Genomic DNA, 21,651 nt, shown 5'->3' with positions numbered 1-21,651 from the left:
GTCGTCTGGAACTGTAATTGCGACACCAGCGAAAGCCAACATTCTTAATACAGAGAGCGGGAAGCACCCGCGAGTTTATTACGCCTCGACGATTCTACTCATACATTTATTTTTTGCACAAGTTGCGCTGAAAATAAGGAGCAAGAAACGCGAGTGTAGCTGTGCCGGTCTTGATCGATTTTCACGTTGCTTTGGTTAGCTCTGCGATGGATGGTGCGCGCGCGCGGCTTCTGCAGCTGTAGACCTCAGTTAGTACTGTATCTCCGTCTCGCTCCCCGCGCTCTTCTCCCACGGCTTTGGGCGAGAGAGAGAGAGAGAGAGAGAGAGAGAGAGGGAGAGAGAGAGAGAGAGAGAGCACTGCACAGATGATCGGCCCTGCGCCGTCCGACTGACTCTATACTCTACTGAGTACCTCGCGCGCGTATGCTCGCGGCTGTCGGTCTAGCACAAACGCTCGCAGCAAACGTCTTCTTTTCCCACTCGCCTATTCTGTACAACAGACGACAAGTCGACAACTCGCTGCCGTGTGTGATGCATCGCCGCCACGGAACTAGTACTACTGCCAGTGCACACTGCTGAACAAGAAGTCCGACGTTTCGAGCCCGCAGAAGTAAGGAGACACCGATACTTACTTGCTGTTATTACATTAGTGTTGTTCGCTGTCCACTACCCACGCCTCGTTCCCGGGTCCTCTCTTCTCTTCTTACCTCGGGCGAAACCTTTGTGCTGAGTGACGATGTAGTGCGGTGCTGATACAGCGTGTGTGTGTGTGTGTGCGCGTATGTATGTGTGTATATATATATATATAGTACTGCATGATTGAGAGCATCGCGGAGAGAGGTTATTTTTTGGGGATTCTGACTGCTGACATTTTCTCGCAGCGTCTTCGCGCAGTGAGTCGAAAGTATATTTCTGTACTTTTTCTCGGTCACACCCCGTGAAAGCCTTGTTTTCCTCGGCATTGCAAGCCGACTAAACAGTAGGATGGCTGTTTCAATCTTCTCGAAAGCGACATTTTCGTGTTCGTAGCGCGCGTTCACGGATAATCGCTAAATCAATAAAAGCACTCTGGACGAGGGGAGGTTTTCCTCTGTTTTCATGCTCGGACATAACCTATACAATGCGAACTGTCAATGGCACGGCTATCGTACGGCTCTGTTCGAATGCTTGTCGCTTATTCGCCGACAATAAAAGTATTGTACTCGAGCGTGAAATATTTTTCATTGACTTGCATAGTCGAGAGATAATCGGATCGATAATAGCGAAAAGTTGTAGCCAGGCCAGCTTGCTGTAGCAATAAGCAATTTCGCGTACAGCGATAGTAGGTACGTACATGTTACATTTTCGTAAGTGGGACATGTCGGAGACCTTGTGATTAGATAATTATGCATCAGTGCTTGATATACTTGTACTGATAAAAATTCTTAACTTTACAACTCGGGCGACGCGAATGCACACTCTTATCGAAGAAGTATTATTTAATTTTTTAATCCGCTCATTGAAAAGACGCAGTGCCACCCACGCGATTACGATTGCTCATCGCTCATATTCGATCGCCGCAGAGAACTGAAACGAAATAAAAGGTTCGCTGGTATACTTGTAGAGAGCAGGTACTTGAGCTGCGCGCGAGCTCCGTCTAAATTAATATTCACATTCCGCTTGACCAATATTTGCTTTGAACGCCAACAGAAGCCACGAGAGCGCGGCGCGTTTTTTATAGCCGCACACTCCCTCGGTCGAGCAAAACTTGCGTCGCATTATAGCGGCACAACTGATTTAAATTTCGTGAACAGTGCGGAAGATTCAAGAACCGTTTTACCTTAAGTTGAGGCTCTCAGCTGCGCAATAGAAGTATAGAACATTGTTGCGTAAGATGCTTTTTCTATGCGCGGTGCCACCCTGGAATTTCCGCGAATCGCTCGGACGGCAGAGATGAAAGAGACGTGTCAATATTGACTCATTCGTTCGCGAAACGAGAGTATCCGCTCGCTCCAGTTTTCCGCGAAGCGGTCTGTCTCACGCCGGTGATGGGAGTATCATTTTGGGCGCACGTGCTGATGCTGAATACTTATACTTAGGTACGGACGGGACGGGAACGCCGGTAGCTCACGGCGAGAAAAAATTACGGCCTGTCTTCACTTTCTTCTCTCTGAGTGGAGAGCTATTTATTGGTCCCTAAATTTGCATTTTAACTCGTCGTTTTTTTTTCAAAATCAAGAGACGCCTATACCGTTTGCTGGTGCTTTCTCTCTCTCTCTCTCTCACTCTCTCTCTCTCTCACTCTCTCTCTCTCTCTCTCTCTCTCTCTCTCTCTCTCTCTCTCTCTTTGCGCCTGAAAAAACTCGGTTTGCTTGTTTTCGTCTGCTTTCGGCTTGTTTCATCGCTGTTGCCCGCGCCTTTTTTTGGCCAAGTGTTTCCTTTGCGGCTGTTTATTTTCTTTTTTGAGTTTTCATCATTTCATATTTCCATGCGTCGTCGGAGCCTTTTGTGTGTAACCGCCAGTCACTCTGGCTGCTTTTGTTCGATTCCTGGTGTGTACTAGCTATATTTAGGCGCTGATTCAATTATCGGTCACAGTGCGGTAATCAATAGAATGCGCTATAGCGCAGTGATTTCCAAGAATACGCGAATTCTCTATAGCTTGCCGAGGCAGAGCTCGAACGAATTTTTGTCCATTAGAGCAAAAATGCCTTCTCGCGTGTAAATTGAGTTGTTCCTCGGGCGATACTTCGTCGAGCTGCATGTATTTCGTTCCGCGACTGCGAATCTGCGGTCTAGCCGCACGTGAATCCCCGGTGTAGCATCGCCAGGCAAAATGAGATCTTTGTCACTTGCTACCGATGCCAGTCTGATGAGAGCGAGATCGAGAGAGAGAGAGAGAGAGAGAGAGAGAGGGGGGGGAGAGAGGTCAGTGCCCCTCTCTCTTACAAGTACCGGCTAGTTATAAAGCTGCAGCATAGAAACTCAAATCTCGCCGGTCGCAGTACAAAGAAGATGGTCGTCGCGTCAGTCTGTAGTAGGTTACACGAGCGCAGGAGTATATTATTCTCGTGTGTGGCGCTGCGGAGCTGGAAAAGAGATGCAGACTGCATCAGAGCCGCGTCATGGGTCGAGGCTAAGGGGTATCACACATAAAAAGGAATTGCGAGGAATAGCAGCTGACAGCCAATCAGAAGTAAGCGTTAAACGGACTTGTTCCTTATTGAGGTGGTGGGGAGAAAACATGAAGGAATGAGTCCGTTTAAAGATTGCTTCTGATTGGCTGTCAGCTGCTATTCCTCGCTATTCCTTTTCACGTGTGATACCCCTAACACAGGCAATAACACGCGCGTCGTAAGAACAATTGAAAAAACTGGCAGGCTTCCAATTGGACGTTTTCCTTTCTGCTGCTCATACAAGCGTGTCAATCCGACCGCTACTTATAACTCTCATCTCTTCTCTCTTCTATACATATCTGAATTGATTTCTATCCGCATCAAGAGTACATTGCGCCATTCTCGTTTGTATGCACGTGAACGGATGCTATTTTTCAGAAGTTCAGGTCGAAGAGTAAGCAGTAGGTACACTGCCGAAAAAAGCCTGCCTCTTACCCATCTCTTGCCCAACCCGCAACGATTCGGGCGACTTGTATTCTGTTGCGCGCATTGCGAATTTCGCTCGCGTAGCGTCGGTTCATCACTTTCTCGGCGTGTGTCGTCATGCGATTTCAAAAATATGTCGCACAAAATAATTCCGACGACGCCTCTCGAGAATGCGAAAACGCCGTAATTACGGACCTTGGAATAAAATAGTCGTAAAACGGCGAAAAAAGTGAATTGATACATCTGCCATTCGGAAATCAAGTTTCATTCGGCTGATCTTTTTTTCCTTCTACTTATAGTCCGGGCGCTGGTGCCATCCGAGTGTAAATTTTGAGCTCCCCTCAGTAACTTGAAGTTTTTCTATGTTTTTTGGGATGCTGAATCGAAATTTGTTTGTTACGAAGCCCGAAACCCGTTAGTTTTTTTTGTTATAAACAAATTACTGATTTGCAATTAACAAATAATCGTTATTTACAATTGAAAAAAATTTAGTTACATTATTTAGGTATTTTTGCATCGAATGTGCTCTTACAACTTTTTTCATAAAACGCATACTTTTTGAGTTAAAAATCAATAAAGTTTTCACAAAATACGATTTGCCACGATTTTTCGAGCTGTTTTTTCCGTTCACTCTCGTGAAATCTAAAAATTCAACGATTTTTAACTCAAAAAGTATGCGTTTTATGAAAAAAGTTGTAAGAGCACATTCGATGCAAAAATACCTAAATAATGTAACTAAATTTTTTTCAATTGCAAATAACGATTATTTGTTTATTGCAAATAAGTAATTTGCATCCCAAAACACATAGAAAAACTCCAAGTTACTGAGGGGAGCTCAAAATTTACACTCGGATGGCACCAGCGCCCGGACTATTAGCCAGGCACATAACGCGGTGGTCGGCGCGCGCTTATAAATATATCCTACGGGTAATATAGAGGCGCTGTGCGAATGGCTGCGCGGCGCGGCAAACCGGTCCCCGGAAGCAGCGTGATCGATTACATCAGGGCAATCCTGTTGCATGAACCTTCGACCCACGCGGCGCGGCGATCGTCATTAGGCGCAATTGCGAGGACGGTAATCGCGATGGGGTCGTGCGACGCCGCGCTGCCGGCACTGCCAGACAGCGGACACGCTTGGCACAAGTGGTTATAATTGTCTCGTTGCATGGGAGCAAGTATATTATAAAATAACGAACCTACCATATGCGCGACTTTTTGCGTCGACGTTTTTCATGCGACTAGTTCTCGATACGACGCCGTCCCCGTTTATCGCAGAATTTTTTAATAGCGCTGACACGCGAGCGATGCAAGTGGAATGATTCCATCGATATTTTTGCTTTGCTGCCTTTCAAATCTCGACTTGCAGCAGGATGGAAAACTTGAAATTTAAGAAGGTTCTCGTGCCTATATGTATCTCAGTACACTGAAAGTGTGTGTGTGTGTGTGTCGGTCTGTTTCAGCTTGCGGGAAGTGCTGACGTCATCCGGAAGAGCCTCGGCAACGGCGAAGGAGCTCGCAGCCGTCGGCGTGTGTGTGTGCTGCAGTAGCAGGTGGGCGGCGAAGGAGGGGCGCAGAGGAAGAGAGAGAAAAGTAGAGAGAACCGGCGAGCAGCAGCGAACGAAGCGGACAGGACACGCGCCAAGGGCCGCAGCGGCGGTAGCGACGCGCCGGACGCACTGTACAGAGAGAGAGAGAGAGAGAGAGAGAGAGAGAGAGAGAGAGAGAGAGAGAGAGAGAGAGAGAGAGAGAGAGAGTCGAGCAGAGCAGAGCAGAGCAGCGACGCTCCTTCAGTTCGCGAGCGGAGAGCCGAGAGGCGCGAGTCGGTTAGTTCGCCTCACCTCAAGCCTCATCGTCGCCGCTGCCGGCAGTAAACAAAGCCGTCGCCGGTCCGCAGCATCAGGTCGAGCATCGGTGCGCGAGTGCGAGTGCGAGAGCTATACAGCCGTACTTACTTGTGAGAAAAATATAATAATACCGCCGGTCGGTCGGCGCACAACCTTGCTCCCCGCGAGTGTGCTAGTGCCAAAGCTGAGTTCCTAATACAGAAGATTGTCTTCTTCGCCTCTTCGTGACGCAGCCGCGGATCTCGTGCGCGTGCGAGTGCGAGTGCATCGCTAGGATGAGGCCTCGTTGCCGATGATAGCGAGAAAGAACGATGGAGTTCGAGCTGGACGGCAGCCTCAAGGAATGGGCCAAGGACAAGCCTCTGAGCATCCTGCAGCTCGATCCGGCCGACAGAGCCGTGCTGAAGATAGCCGGTGAGTGTCCTTTTACTTTACAACACCTACATGTAATCTATCTTATTTTTATTTCTCTATTCACTCCAAATCGGCCCGTTTCGCCCTGACATTGAGCGTTATTCCAAAAATCTCTGTTTACACAACACATGCGTACTCACTGACATCCTTCAAAAGCTCAATGGAACTGCTTTGTTTTCGAGGATCTGAGTATAAATGTGCTGCGGGCGTAAACATTGAACGCTTCCCCCTCTTTCACACTTCTCAAACTTCATTCTACGGCCAAGCGGTTTGCGATCCGCATTGCATTAGACGACTTTTATTCGTTAATCTTTTATTTAAGAAAAATATATACCTAATACGCGCAAAGTGCGACCATTGAGTCTGTGCACCGGTGTTGCCGTGCAGAGATGGTACAACTGCTAGACCACGGTCTGCGTATGCGATACTGTACAAGCAATCAAATTTCATTTTGTATACTAGCATAGAAAAAGAAAAGAGATGACTACCGCAAGACTGATTGTTTTTTGAGAAACTAATGACGAAGCAGACTGGGACTGTTTATAACTGACGTGATATTATGTACGTGCTAATCTGCACTACAGAGTATATGATTTCTGAATAAAATTTTCTTTGCTTCCGTGGCATTACGTGGGTTGCACCGCGCACGGCGCGCAAGCATCTATACAACAATGCGCTGATGTCATACTTCATCTAAATAAGGCATAATGTTCTCAAGAGCCTTCTTCGTATACTATTAGTCGGAAAATGCATAGCGTCAATAGTGCTGCTATATTTTATATTTTCGTTGCTTAGCGCCAAGATGAGCACCGTTCCTTTTTATTATTTTTTCATAAATGAGAATTTACATTTTCCAATGAAGTGAGCCATGAGTATACAAACTCAAGTAGCAGAAGTAGGAAGTAGCGTTATACAGCAGTATAACGCTACTTCCTATACACGCCAAGTGCCGCGAAGTCCAGCGTCCGAGTTAGAATTCTGGTTTTCTCTCTGGCTTCTATGCTCGAGTTTTTGGTTTTTTTCTCAGCACTGCGCAAGCCTAGTTTCGCTCGTTGTGAGTACACGTGCGTGCAGGGAAACACGTGCACGCGAGCTTCGCACACCTACGCGTGCATCCGCAGGCGTCTTTGTCGTAGCGCGCAACGGCCCAGCACGAGAGTAAAAAAGAACGGGTTTCGCGAAGCGGAGGAGGCAAGAAAGCACGAGTTGCGTACGAGCCTATAAGTTGAATGAAAGGCCGAGAGGAAGAGCGAGAGAGACCTATATAACAGAGAGAAGTTGGGCCGCGTTCGCGTGAAAGGACGTCGAACCGCACTGCAGTGGTTATAACGGCCGCGCGGAGTGTGCATGCCGGCTCGCGCCCAGACGCGGCTGATGTTTACTCTGCTTTTTTCACTGTCGCGGACAAGGGCGAGCCCCTCTAGGCCGCCGGACTACACACACTCTCCGCGTTCTATATTTATTCCCATGCGGCGGCAGAATATTGCCGCGGCCGCCGACACTATAGCGGGGCTTCCTTCCGTTGCCACGACGCGTGCGACACTTTTGACTCTTTTTCTCTTTCTCTCCGTCTCTTCGCCCGTTGTACGCTGACTCTCGAGACCTTGCAGCTTTCCAAAAAGCGTCGCACTGCATAGAGTGCTCTGGTGCGTAAATAGTACCCTCGTTTACACGATCATTATGCTACAATCTGTTTTCGCCAATTTTTTACACTCGTTTAGTAACGAATAGGATTATGTAAAGGAGGAATCCCTCAAGGAACTGAAAAACCCCGACTCTACCCGTCGAGTGGGATTAATTTATGTTCCATTCAGAGTCCTGAGAACCGCTACGCCATTCACGAGCTGCCAGCGCATTCGGTTTCAAGCGAAGGAAGAATGGTCAGGTGTTTTACGTAAATATGTGCGAAAAACAAAAGTAAACATAGTATTCGCGTCTCTTACAAAAAGCGCATCGCACTGCCGAAAGCTGCACTTTCGCCAGTAACTTTTGCAACTTCATACGTTATTAAGATCGAGTGTCATCCCTGCGGAGTTTTCGCGCATCAAGTTCAGCAATGCCTCTTCTGGGCGTCAGTAGTCGAGTTTTATTGGTGAGAAAGTTAAACAATTCTTTGCTGCTTTACCAAACTGCATCAGAGAAGCTTGAGATCGCACTGATGTCAATGCCACGAATAAGAGCGGCGACGAGAAGAAGGAAGAGAAAAAGGAATGAGGGGAAAAGGTTAAGTCGCCGGGCCGATGTTGCAGCAGCAGTAGCAGCAGCGTGACACTGTTTCAGTGCGCGAGGATACGAGGGTATAGAGTGCGCAGACAAAGGACTTGCAACCTTTAAAGTGCGAAAGAAGAGGCTATAAGCGATTCACCGAATTTTGAAGCTGCAGCCACTCGAGGTGCGGAGAGAACGCGCGCACATCCCTCAATCGGCCAGAGCTAGACTTAGGTTTTCCCGCGTAAAATACGATCGGCTTGAACAGTAAGTACTTAAGGATGTGAATTATGGCGGGCAACGACAATGAACTCGCGTTATTCTTTTAAAGAAAAGAGATACTAAAAGCCTGCACACAGATGCATCAGCTTCGAGCTGATAAACTGCCGTCGATAATGCTCGATGACGTTGAGAACATTAATCCAGCGAGACTTTTTTGCCTCACGATATTATCGACACTTGAAAAAGTCTTCGACGACGTGCGCTACACACGAATCGCCCATGTACTCTGGCAGTGGCTTGAACAGGATGTGCGCGTGTGATGTGCTGGAGAACCACGCTCCTTTGCTACTACCATAAATAATAAGCTGGACTATGTATTGTGGACGGCACACTGCGTAAAGAGGTGCTCAACTTGCAGTGTTCACTTTTTGTACTATCTGCTGCCATTATTTTTCAATTAAAGTATTTTTTTTTCAGTTTATACATATACAAATTATGAATCTTATATGACGCTCATTAAAAACGTTTATAAGCAGATTGTATGCATAATTTAAAAAGAACTGCTTTCGAACTCTGAAGGTGAAAGTTGGACTTGCTCGGTCTCTCCCGGGAAACACCCTTGGGTGTGTGTATTTCCCCCCTCGCTTAATATGTCTTATGCACCCCCCATTATTACAGTATTGACTGATTGTAGGTGTGGGGATTGGTATTCTGTCCTTTTATGCAGCTGGATTTTGAGTTTCGGTCACCTACTAGCTAGGATAATTATTTTATTGTGAAAGTGTTTTTTTTCAAGTCCACGTCTTAATACATACAGTATAATAAATTGAAAAAATAATCATGCGAAAACGTTAACAAAAAATTAATCCGCTAATCTATTGATTATGTGAAGTATTTTTACTTCAATATGTTGTTTGTATTGTATTCCACGTGGTTACGTTGTAAAGTTTTTAATAATTGCTTTAATAGTAAATGTCATCAGCTATTATTATTTTTTAAATACAAAGATTCAATTACTTGAATAACTCGTAAGAAGATTTATTAAATACAAAAGCTTACATTTATCTTATTTTTCTACAATATAGATAAAACAAGCCCATAAACCAATGATCTATAATTCAATAGATATTTAATATTGAATAGATAATTAATACAAAGTCTTTTATTTTATTCTTGATTGGTATACTGTTAACATTTTATATAAGATTGCTGAATCAAGAATGTTTTATATTTATAACACTCGGTTTAACATACGCGTGCACACATTCATATACATTCATATAATGTTGAACATGAGCCTTACTTAAAGAAGATTCTTTGAATTTTGTATCTTTTGATACTGAGCCATGAGTACATTTGTTACAATGTATAAAAAAAGTTTCATTCCTACAGTTTATATTTCTTAGTAAAAAAAAATACACGAACTTTGAACAAATATTGCAAAGAAATTTCCTCTACAGGTAGTAACATGCTATTTAACGTGTGAAATTTATAACAATAACAATTTTTGAAATTGCAGACTCAATTAAAAGTGGAAAACAACAACAATTATTACGATTAATGATGGCCGTGAGAGTGAGAGTGTTTCTTTCCATGGTGGTGATGCCCCTTCTTTGCCCAATCTTCGTGATGATGATGATGATCATCGTGGCCATGTTTGCCGTGATGTCCCTTGTGATCTTCGTCGTGGTGTCCGTGATCGTGATGACCCTTCTTGCCGTGATGATCATGGTGGTGTCCGGAGTGATGGTGGCCTCCCTTCTTGTGGTGTCCTTCTTTCTCGCCGTGATGCTCGTGGTGGTGTCCATGTTTTTCGTGGTGACCACCCTTGTGGTGATCGTCGTAGAATTTGTGTTCCTTGTGAAATTCGTCCTTATGCGCTTTCTTGTGATAACCGTGGGTCTTCTCACCCTTTTTGTGGCCCTTTTTGTGACCATGCTTTTCTCCATGATGCTTATGGCCATGTTCATGATGCTCGCCGTGATGATCATGCTCATCGTGATGATGTTTGTGGTGCCCACCGTGTTCGTGATGGTGTCCTTCGTCGTGCTTCTTTCCGTAATGCTTGTGGTCGTCATGATGGTGATGATGATGATGATGATGCCCTTTGTCGCCCTTTTCGCCATGTTCGTCGTGATGATGCTCGTGGTGCTCTTTCCCGCCATGTTCTTCACTGTGATGACTGTGATGATGGCTAGCCGCGGCTTCCAAATCTCGAACTGGCACATCTCTGGCTGACGCCAATGATGCTACGACGACGATCAACACTGCCAGTGTCATCCATGATCGCCATCCGCATTTCCCCGACATTTTTCTGGTTGCTTATCCGATCTGATCACGCTGGGTGTTGCTTATCGTCTGATCAATCAAAGTTAGGACTATCGCTTTTATAGTCATTTGAAAGTATTGGCGCCAATTTCTACACGTAATCGCTTTCCTTGTTTTTCTTCTGCAGCAAATCATTGGAGTCAGGCTGGCCTAGGATGAATTTCGCAAACGCGCTACTGCCTCGGCCACAATAGTTTGACGTTGCAGCTTAGTTAAAGTTGCTTACAGGTGGTTCGGTTTGTGATGAAAGTTGCCAGAAATCGGTTCAGACTGACCTTCGATCTTACTTAGGTACGCTATTCTCTATTTCAGACGACTGAAAGAGTTTCAACGTTTATTTTCGCACGTTCATTTTTCTTTACCCATCCAATAAAAATCGGTGCCAGCGTACCACTCGAATAAAACGTCATGGCTGATAACTGCCTCTGTTGTTTGCATCTTTCACTTCCTTAAAATTACGACGTTCAAAGTAAACACGAATAAGAAATTCACTGTGAAGAGGACTTCCTTTATAAGCTTAGTTAACAGCAAAAATCGTACAAGAAACGCCCGTAGAGTTTAAGCAAGATCAACGATTTCAACGGCGGTTGCATAAGCTACAGCCAGCAAGCTTATTCATGCAGCAACTTGCACGGCGTGGCGGATTAAAAAACTTTGGGAAACTATGCTTTCGTAACGGATAACAGACCTAGCAAAACTAACGAGCCGCGAAATAAAAAAGCAACGACGGCTTCACTAATGTTACACCTTATGCTCGCTAACCAAGACAAGTGCGCCAAGTCACGCTCTTAATAGTATTCTACAGTACGTGACTAATATCTTATGAATAGACATTATGAATATACAGCTAATGTAGCTGCTTTAAAAATGCATTCAATTGCTCAATATTGCATTTTTTATTGCATTAATTTCGCGTCTAAACTCAAACATGGATCATGCCATTCATGCATTCATTATAGTTCATCGTAGAATATAAATCATTTAATGGGGTTAAGGTTGAAAAGATTGTCCATCAGTTGATGTTTGCGAATATTACGAGACTACTGGTAATTCAATTAGTTGACAAAGCCAGGGTCTCTGTGGCGTGATGTAGAACTCTATCTGTATTCTCGCTAGCAAAAGAAAGAATCTGCCGAGTATAATATAACAGCAAGTATGAGCAAGTTAAGCGAAATAATCGTGCATGCTGACGTTTGCAGAGCCGTCAGTGCCACTGTGCCAGGTGCCCCGTTTATCACCCACTCTTCAGCTTGCACATATGCACGGATTAATAGCTTTGCTTATACTGCTGCTCGCTAAAGAAAAAGAGCCGCGCCTACTAACCTTTTACAATATGCGATCGTCACGTACATTACGTGTTAGATTAATTACACCAACCTTGTGCAATTTTTGTACTATTTCATTAATTGAATCGTTAACTATTAAAGTCGATAGCTTTGACTAGATATTTTTTCAGCACAATAAATTTTTAGTTAACAAAAAACGCGCTTTGGTTGTGTAATTTGATAGTTATTACATCAAAACGTTTATTTTTAATTTAAGTCTATAACACTGCTAAGAAATGCAGCAACTTCTGAACCCTTCTTCATCTTAAGACCTGAAGAAGAAGGGTCGCCGCGAAATATGAGATCTATCTGCAATGATCTGGTTACACTACGATCATCTTACAGAATTTTTTTCCAAAACAAGACTTCTGTTTTTATCTTTATACCGTTATAATTAACTCGGCAATGACGATAATATTGTATGAATTACTCTGGTAGAAAATTAGCGGTTCGAATTTGCTAAGACCTTTAGACTTAGCTAACTGTTTTAATGATTGCCAAGATAAAATTTAACAAAAAATGTGGCTTAGGAACCGCTAAGTTACCAAGATGTCTGCCGGAGGCTAATTTGAGGTTGCGAGGTCAGGATAACCACCAGCTAAATGAATCAATTTAATTTTATTAATATTTCAATTTTTTACATTTAATATAGTCCTATTCTACTATCTGAACAAGGTTTGTATGATACGCATGCACTGCACTTCATTTCACTTGACCGTACCAAGTCATGAACTGTTATTTCATAATGTCATGCTGTCTGATCAAATAAAATAAATAAAAATTGTTTGTATTAGCAAACTAAATAGTTCAAAATGCCTTGTTCAACAAGACTAAACTAAAAAAGAACCCATTTAAACATTTATTGTGGCTTTGAGTACATAACATAAGAATTTCACATTTTTCTTGGTATCTGTGATTTTGACCAAAATCTCAAATCAGTCAATTAAAGTAATAATACAATAAAGATTATTGATGTGCACTCTTTTTGAAAATGCCAAGAGCTGATTAATAAGTTCAAGCAATCTATATATCTATATCAATCATATAGGTAAATTTATATTTATTAATAAAAGTTTTAACCTGACAATTGTATACGTATGGCTAGTAAACTGAATTTAAGCAAATTAACTGCAAGGAGCTGTGCATAAGCTTCTATTACAGTAAGCGGTTATTTAGCGGTTTTCTAAGCGATTCATTGGCGTTATTGGTTGAATAAGCCATTGCTAAGCCATTGAACCGTTCACATTTCTACCAGGGTAGTACTTTCAAATATTTCTTGCAATAGAAATTATACAAAATATGCTGAAATATTACTGTTTACTCTTAATTCAATTATATATTATGCTGAATAACTATTTTTTGTTTCCAAAAAATAGATTGGTTATATTTTCTTTTCCAAAGTCTCGCTTTACCTTTCAAAGTAAACGCTTGAGATTCATTTCGAGTAGTTACTATATAAATCACACATATTTATCAATGATAAATTTTATACAACCTGAAAGTTTTTTTTTATTTCAACTTTTATGCCTATATATAGAATAGACACCGGCATTATTGTTAACTCTACATCTAAGTAGCTGCTTGCGTGCAATGCAGATATTTTGACGTAACGGTGTAACTAGAAGTGATATATAGCTTCGTACCCGAAACTTAGGCAATAATTGTTTGCTATTATAGCTTTGTGCTGCAAGGTTACTGTGGAGCAATTAATTAGTTTTATTCTGCTTCTCACAGATTATCTAAAAACCTAATTTATTTTTGTAATTACTTCAAAAATAATAAAAAAAAAAATATTTAACATATCCTTTTAAACGTTAATTTAAATATTATTTTTATGCAAAATTACGTTTCATTATATTCTAATATACTAGAAGTAAATCGTGTTGCAACTATAAACTTTTATGAAAAAAGTTAACAAAGCCTCCATGAAATAAACGCTGTATTTATTGCTGCAGAAAAAATCCTTTCAGGGTGTCATTGAGCTGCGATTGTACAAACACTTTATTTATCGTGTAATGGCTATGTGTATACTGTATACCGTGTATGAAGCTAGGCGCCACAGTGTCGCCTTGATTTATAGCGTGAAACTTCGCATACTCTACTTTCTCGATATTTAGTAACATTGCAACAAGACAAATCAATCAATTCTTATAAGATACTTCTCATCGATTTTTTACTATACTAGGAATGAAGGCGCGCTTCGCGCGCTCCTTATTCTGTCTATGTCTAATAACCCTGGTAGAAAAAACAACATAAGTTTTGGGTACACTAATTTCTGCTAATATTTTTACCATATTACCTACCATATGTTACCATATTCTGTAATACTTTTAATATAAATATATTAACAACGCCCAAAGTCGTTGTCGTTAAGGTCTGAGAAGTGAATTTGAAGAAAAGTTCAGTAGAAGAGTCAGTGAGTATAAGCCTATTATTACAACCCTATTCATTTGCATTGTAAAAAAGCTAGGCAATTGAAATTTTACACAGATACTTGATATGCTACCTATAAAAACATGTAATCCAGATGATTTTAATTTAACTGTTTTCATTCATATTTTCACATTGAGGCACATGTGAATTTTTTAATTTGGTGGGTCACATTTTGCTTATAGGCAATTACGCAGTAAATACTATCTCTAGCACATTGTATTTTTGGTTTTCAGTGTATTTTTACATGAAGAAAGTGATAAATATTTTGCCTTTCTTGTCAAGACATTAATAAGAATTTTAACTCTTAACAGTCGTGAGAGATTTTGAGATCGATGCCTATTTCTCTATTTTTGCATTTGCTCTCATTCGAAAACTAACAGGTCTAGAGAGCGCATTTTTTACATATAGATTTATTTTGTGTCAATGAAACAATATACAAAGTTCAATTAACCTTAACTGAAATACTTTTTATTTCGATTCCGACACTGATGTGAATAACTTATACGACTAAATAATTATCATGGGTGTTGAAGTCGAAATCAAAAGTATTTCAGTTAAGGTCAATTCAACTTTAAATATTTTCACAACCAAAACAGAAATATATATGCAAAAAATGAGCTCTCTAGAAATTAGTTTTTAAATGAGAGCAAATGCAATGCAATGGAAAAGTCTCAAAATCTCTCACAACTATTAAAAGTAAATATTCTCATTAATGCCTTAACAAAAAAGCCAAAATATTTATCATTTTCTCCAGGTAAAAATACACTGGAAACCGGAAATACAATGTGCTAGAGATAGTAGTTACTGCGTGACTGTCTATAAGCAAAATGTGAGCCGCTAAATTAAAAAATTCACATTGCCGTTGGTGTGAAAATATGAATGAAAACAGTTCAATTATCTAGATTACATATTTTAAAATTTAAAGGGCATTGTAGTGATAAACTCAAATTCACTGACTCGGATACTGAACTTTTCTTTAAATTCACTTCTTAAACCTCACCGTGGGCGACTTTGGGCACGGAGACACAATATATCTTTATACTTTTTATTCTTTTAATTGCACTTCTCACTTATATTTCAAAAAAAAACTAAATAACATACACACACACACATTATTACCTACTTCAAATAGGGTTAGGGTGACACTTTTCAATGCACATGTTTCAATACTACACTTTTGGTAATGATTAATTTATCAAGAATTCTTGTTGGTAATATTGCATATATTTTTTTCTGAATCCGCTATTCAGATTTCATACTATTTAACCTCATTTCATTTTATTTTAAACACCTGAAAAATTTCTACCAGGGTTATGACTGTTATGAGGGTTATGAATTTAAAGCGTGCGGGTTCTCATCTGTTACCTAGGCAACCGACCATAGCAACCAATCAGAATCACGCATTAAAGGCTTCACAACCAAGTCCATCATTTTTTTAAGAGAGGAATAAAAAAATAATATGGATCGAACGTATAAAAATCATTTGACCAACAATGTGAGCAAATAATATTTTTAAAAAATTCTAGATGCAGAGGATAGCTTTAATTAATATTATTTTAAATAATCCATAAGCGTAATTTTTTGGACAGTGGAAACGATATATTTCGTACAGTATTAGAATGAAAATAAAGATAAGGGCAACGCTGCACACCAAAGTCCTCGCGAACAGTGACAACGCGGCGTTTTAGCTGCGCAATCCGTCAAGTTTGCGTGGGTAAAGTCACGCCCCGACTTCACAGGCCCTAATAAATTATCCTTCACCATACATTAACGAGGTCGTCCTGTCAATTTAAAACGCAAGGGTCAAAGGCACTGTTATAATTTACGGGGTTACAAAACTTGGAAAATTAGTTTACTGAAGAAACGTGTACTGAGAGCCTGGTCCTTTGCTGTTTTATACTTTGTTTAGCACGTGTGTTCAATAATTCACACATTTCTTTGCCCTATAGTAGTTCCAGAAATACTTATTTCTTAGATTTTTAGTTATGTAAGAAACTTTTTGTTTATTTACTGTGCATTGTTGAAAATTCGTCATAATCCGAACCGTGATACTCTTATAACTCCTATATGGTAATAATAAAAAAAATTCATTATTTTAAGCTTCACAGTCAAGTTTCTAAACAAGATATTCGAAAAGCATGATATAGATCTATATCGAGAAAGCTTCTGAGCAGCATCAATCAACGGTGATTCATTCATTATTCAGTTATTCGATTGGGAGCATGTTCATGTACTTTTTTAATCTAAACTTCAGTCGCGGTGTGTATACTCACACTCTAACTGCCGATCAAACTGCAGTTTAATCAGCAGGAGGTCCTAACTTGTTGAGAACAATTATAGCTAGAGAGTCAATTTACAAGAGGAAAAAATGTACTTCGTCACTGTCGGTTTTTTTGCTTTGTATAGAACCTGCGTATAATATTGAAATATAGTAAGTAAGTATCTTTTCAAAGTTTTTTTATAATCAATTAATACGCCTCTAGTTATAGGTTCTTGAACTATCAGCTGTATTTTATGTATTTTTAATTTTAACTTGTGTTTTTAAGAAATGAGCATTTGCATCTTCCATTTAATTTTGTTGCGGTTGAACAAATGTATTTTATTAATTTTGGTATGGTTACAAAATTGGCTGAAATATATTTTAAATCACATATATTGATTATGTATTGTATAAACTTAAAAAGTAGAGTAGACAGAGACAAGATAATTTGATTTTATTAAATCATTTATCAAACAAATTTAATCATTTATGTCGAGCAAAACTTGTAAATGTTACTTTTTATTATTACGGCTTTATAATTTTTAATATTCACAATTTCGCAGTAATCATTTTAATATCTCGTAAATCTACAGGAAACCTAACTTAAATTTGTATTGTACATACGTGCGTGTGAGAAAATAGCTGAAATAAGGAAATACAAAGCAAATCATTCCTTGCGCTTCTAATTTTTTTTAGAATCGAAACATTGCGTATAATAGACGAGTTATATAGCGCCAGGTAAGCCTTAAGCCTCAATCCGTATAGACGGCAACAGGTGCTCGAGTCACGGTTCGGTACCTGTCTCTGATGGAAGCGCCTTTTGGTCTTCTTCTTACCTTTCATTTTCCTTAAAGAAAAATGCTCGCTCGTATCCTACTTTTAATTTAAAATATCTGAAAAATCTAACACATCTCTGATTGCTAACCGTTTGTTTTGCAATATAACAATTGGGTGATCAATCTCTTAAATTACTCAACTATACATCATTTAAAATAAATATGCGTAATATTGTATATCACAAAAAGCATAAACATTTATTTGACTTCAAGCTCATAAGTTTTAAAACAGTTTTAATAGTAGAACTAAATTTAATCAATTATGTTTTACCAAACCTGCAACAATACTTTGAATCTAAGAATTTATATTTATATATTAATCAAATAATTCAAAATATGCTATTTTAAAACCTTTTTTACTCTATTGGAATGGTGATGCGATAGGAATAAAAAAATATAAGTAAGAGACAAACTATTCCTAGTTATCCTGGAAATAGCTTAGAGTATGGCATTATTCTCAGACCAACTGTTATCGATCAGTTATCCAAAGTGAGTTTGTTGCTTACACTGAGAGAAAGATATCATTGCCGTAAACATGTACACGCGTTAGGAGCAATGATTGCTAATATATTCATGTACATCTTACAAATATTCTATACGAAACAAAAACAGTTTGTATGTATACTATAGATTTTTATAGTATACATACAAAATATTGCGGGAAATATCTGTATGTTAATAGTTACCTTATGAATTTCATGACTATCGTGCGTAGTGTTGCGTGCAGATGGCATTTCTCTCGGACCGCCTAACCTCAAAATCCGTCATCCTCTTTCATACAAAAAATATTCTTGAGGGTTTATTTATCATGAAATCAATAAGTGATTAATAATAGAACGAAAGCAACTGAATATACCTAATGAAGCATGCAAAGTGCCTTTGGAATGATATAATGTCAAAATTCAAAATTTTGTCTTTCATCGGCTTTTTGGGTCTAAATACCAGATCTGACAGTTCTAGAGATAAAATAATAAGTGATAAACTAGTTGATATATATCTTTTTGGAAATACCAGAGGCTGCTGAATCAGTTGGAATCACACTCATTATTTTATCTCTAGAACTATCAGATCTGGTATTTAGACCCAAAATGCCCATGAAAGACAAAATTTTGAATTTTGACATTATATCACTGTAAAATTACTCAGCATTAATAAAATTCATACAAGTGTGTTTTCTAATAATTTTTATCTGATAACTTCATAAAGTCTATGAAAAATCGTAAAGGGCAGCCATATGTTAACTATTAACATACAGCTATATGACATATAACATAGCTACGTTAACAGTTAACATATATGTTTGCTGCAATGTTTCTTTTCTCTCAGTGTATATAGCACGACAGAGTACAGTATGTGTGTATATTAAGCTTTTCAGCTCTGTACATATCGCTCTACTTTACCATCAGTAGCCTACATAAGCGCGTCAATTTAAGAAAGGAAGTTCGCTTTAGTTCGCTAGATGGCAGGTTAATACCTAATCTGACGAATTAAAAGTGTAGTCTAATAAAGTGTAATATTTTTTACCAATGTTATTAGCCTGATAGCACAGAACCGTTTTAAAACGTTAAAAAAACGTTTTACTCTAAACTATTTTAACGTTTGTAAATCTAGGTTGAAAAAACGCTTTTTTAACGTTTTAAAACGGTTCTGTGCCATCAGGGTAGTACTTATTAAAAATGTTTGACCAGCAAATAATGTTGGGATTCACCAACGGTCACTTTATTTCTATTGTTTCCTTTGTTTGATTCCTGTTTCTTATTGCTGAAAGGTCAGCAATGATTGAAATAAGTATAGATTTTAAATACCGAGATAGTATAATGCTATAACGGTCAAAAGCGTAAACAATTATTAGCGAGTGTGAACATACGCTAAGTGCACACACATGGAAAACAGAGCAAAGCAATTCGACGGCATCGTGCATATGTGATCAATTTCTAGAATATGCGCTCCATTTGAATGCTAATTATTTTTGTGCAAATTTAGGAAAAACACTCAGCTTTGCACTGCGATTCCTAGGTCAAGAGAATTTACAACTACATCGTCTCTCTAAAATCCGCGTAAATTTATTTGTTCTTGAACTTACGTTTTGTATCTTTGAAGCCCATCGCTGATGTAATCAAAGAAATAACGCACCGGCGTATCTAATTATGATGCATCACTCGAATTTGTTGCGAAGACAATTGTCGAACTCGTATAGTGACTCAAATATTATAGAAAGATGTACAATCGAACACGACTATTCCACTTAAACGCGATATCCGCACGTATAACTTATATAAGGAAAGAGACGCCGACGCGAAAAAGAAAATTAGAAACCGCTAATTGCTACGAGAAGTTCGAGGCGACGTTGCAAGTTTGGCAAGTTATCGTATACTGAAAGCGTCCTTGCGATTGGCACACAGTATTATATATTTGGGAGAGTACTAGATGTCAAAAGCAAGCTGTTTACAGTTAGGAAGTGTCCCCGGGTAAGTTGGGTTGATGAGCTGGACACGGAGAGGGCAATAGAATTCGAATGGAAGCGACGCGACGGAATCGGAAGGCGAAGGCAGGTCAAAGCAGACGAACCGATTTGTATAGTCGAATACGGAGCCGATGTAGTTGTGAGCCTCGTTAAACCGTTGTCACAATATAAGATACTCGTTCTGCAGACCGGCAGGTGCAGAAATATTTTGCTCTGTTTGTCCAGCAATACTCGAGTTTTCTGGTACTCTAATTTACGATTGGTGTATTGTAAAAATTTTCTTCATTTATATGATTAATAGAACAATCATTAGTATATCGTTAAAAAAATCAGATCAACATAAACGTATATGGACTTACTAATGTCACACGGGACCTTTATACGGATCTTATTATATCGATCGCGAAGTTTAACATATAAGTTCGATGTCAGCATTTAAAACTCGGAGAGCCAAATTCCATTTGCATATTCAGTGGAGTAACGGCAAGGCTGCTCGGTGATTCTTTCAGCGCTCGGCTGCCGCGACTACGCATTCATCTATAAATTCTTGAGGTACTTGATTAAGGGGGCACGCCACCTTTGAAATTAAAATCAAAATTTTTCATTAAAAATGTATATATACTTATATAAATGAACCAAATTTGTATTACTATTCTTAGACATAATTACCTTTATTTTGATGGTTTTAGACCTTCTATATACCTCTATAATACCTACGTATAGTAGAGAGTCCATAATTCACTTACCGTAAGATTACAAAGGAACGAATGGCCCAAATGAGCTCAAACTCTAGGATATTATTTAAAAGTACATTAGTTATGGTATGAATGAGGGGATTTGGTTTAAATTTCATAGAAAAAGTTTTATAAGCATATTACTGATTTTTTTATCAATTTTTGATTAATTTTAACATAACGATCATGTAACTTTTTTCCTATGAAATTTAAACCAAATCCCCTCATTCATACCATAACTAATGTACTTTTAAACAATATCCTAGAGTTTGAGCTCATTTGGGCCATTCGTTCCTCTGGAATCTTACGGTAAGTGAATTATGGACTCCCTACTATACGTAGGTATTATAGAGGTATATAGAAGGTCTAAACCATCAAAATAAAGGTAATTATGTCTAAGAATAGTAATAAAAATTTGGTTAATTTATATAAGTATTTATAAATTTTTAATGAAAAATTTTGATTTTAATTTCAAAGGTGGTGTGCCCGCCCCTTAACCGAGTAGTATAGATCCTCTAAAATCCGAAAGAGGATTGAGCATAAATCACTGCGTTCATTATTATGCGATATAAATTGGAATATGTCGATGAAAGCTAGGTATATGGGGAATTCTACGGGAAAAATGCCATTTTCTGGTTGGAGAAACCGAAAAAAAAACAAATGTTGGGGCACACTCCCGCAACTTTTTTTTTTTCTTATTGTACATGTTTAGAACCATGCAAAACTACGTTCCAACGTCGAAAAAGTGCCTTGTGACACTGTTTCATAGGCCCTTCAAATTCGTCGAAAAATAGGCATTGTTCAACGGCATGTATCCAAAGGATAAGGGCACAAACAGAAAATGTATCACGGTCGAGTGAGAGCAGGGAAAAAGAGCTTCAATTAAAAAATGTGTTGAAAATGCTTGATTTGGTCAAAAGTTACGCACAATTGAAAATGCGGAAAAATCATGAAAATTGCAGGATTTTTCAGTCAAGAAATTTGTATCTTTTTTCATGATTT

General features: G+C 39.3%; 2 protein-coding genes across 2 annotated transcripts in view; one reads left to right on the top strand and one right to left on the bottom strand.

Moving 5' to 3' along the window:
- The first annotated feature begins 344 nt into the window (after window positions 1-344).
- Window positions 345-21,651, top strand: part of LOC100118464 (microtubule-actin cross-linking factor 1) — a 133,337-nt gene continuing 112,030 nt past the window's right edge. The window contains exons 1-2 of the mRNA XM_031925892.2: window positions 345-610; window positions 5,042-5,839. Of these exons, the coding sequence (XP_031781752.1) occupies window positions 5,737-5,839 (103 nt within the window). The 5' untranslated portion in view covers window positions 345-610; window positions 5,042-5,736. The remainder of the gene's footprint in view (window positions 611-5,041; window positions 5,840-21,651) is intronic.
- Window positions 9,008-12,034, bottom strand: LOC107981398 (histidine-rich glycoprotein-like). Its single transcript, XM_016987262.3, has one exon. The coding sequence runs from the start codon at window positions 10,577-10,579 to the stop codon at window positions 9,827-9,829; it is 753 nt and encodes a 250-aa protein (XP_016842751.1). The 5' UTR covers window positions 10,580-12,034; the 3' UTR covers window positions 9,008-9,826.

The sequence above is a fragment of the Nasonia vitripennis genome (assembly GCF_009193385.2).
Source record: "Nasonia vitripennis strain AsymCx chromosome 3 unlocalized genomic scaffold, Nvit_psr_1.1 chr3_random0005, whole genome shotgun sequence".
Classification (NCBI taxonomy): domain Eukaryota; kingdom Metazoa; phylum Arthropoda; class Insecta; order Hymenoptera; family Pteromalidae; genus Nasonia; species Nasonia vitripennis.
Note: the sequence above shows the minus strand (reverse complement) of the source record. Positions and strands in the feature narration are given on the sequence as shown.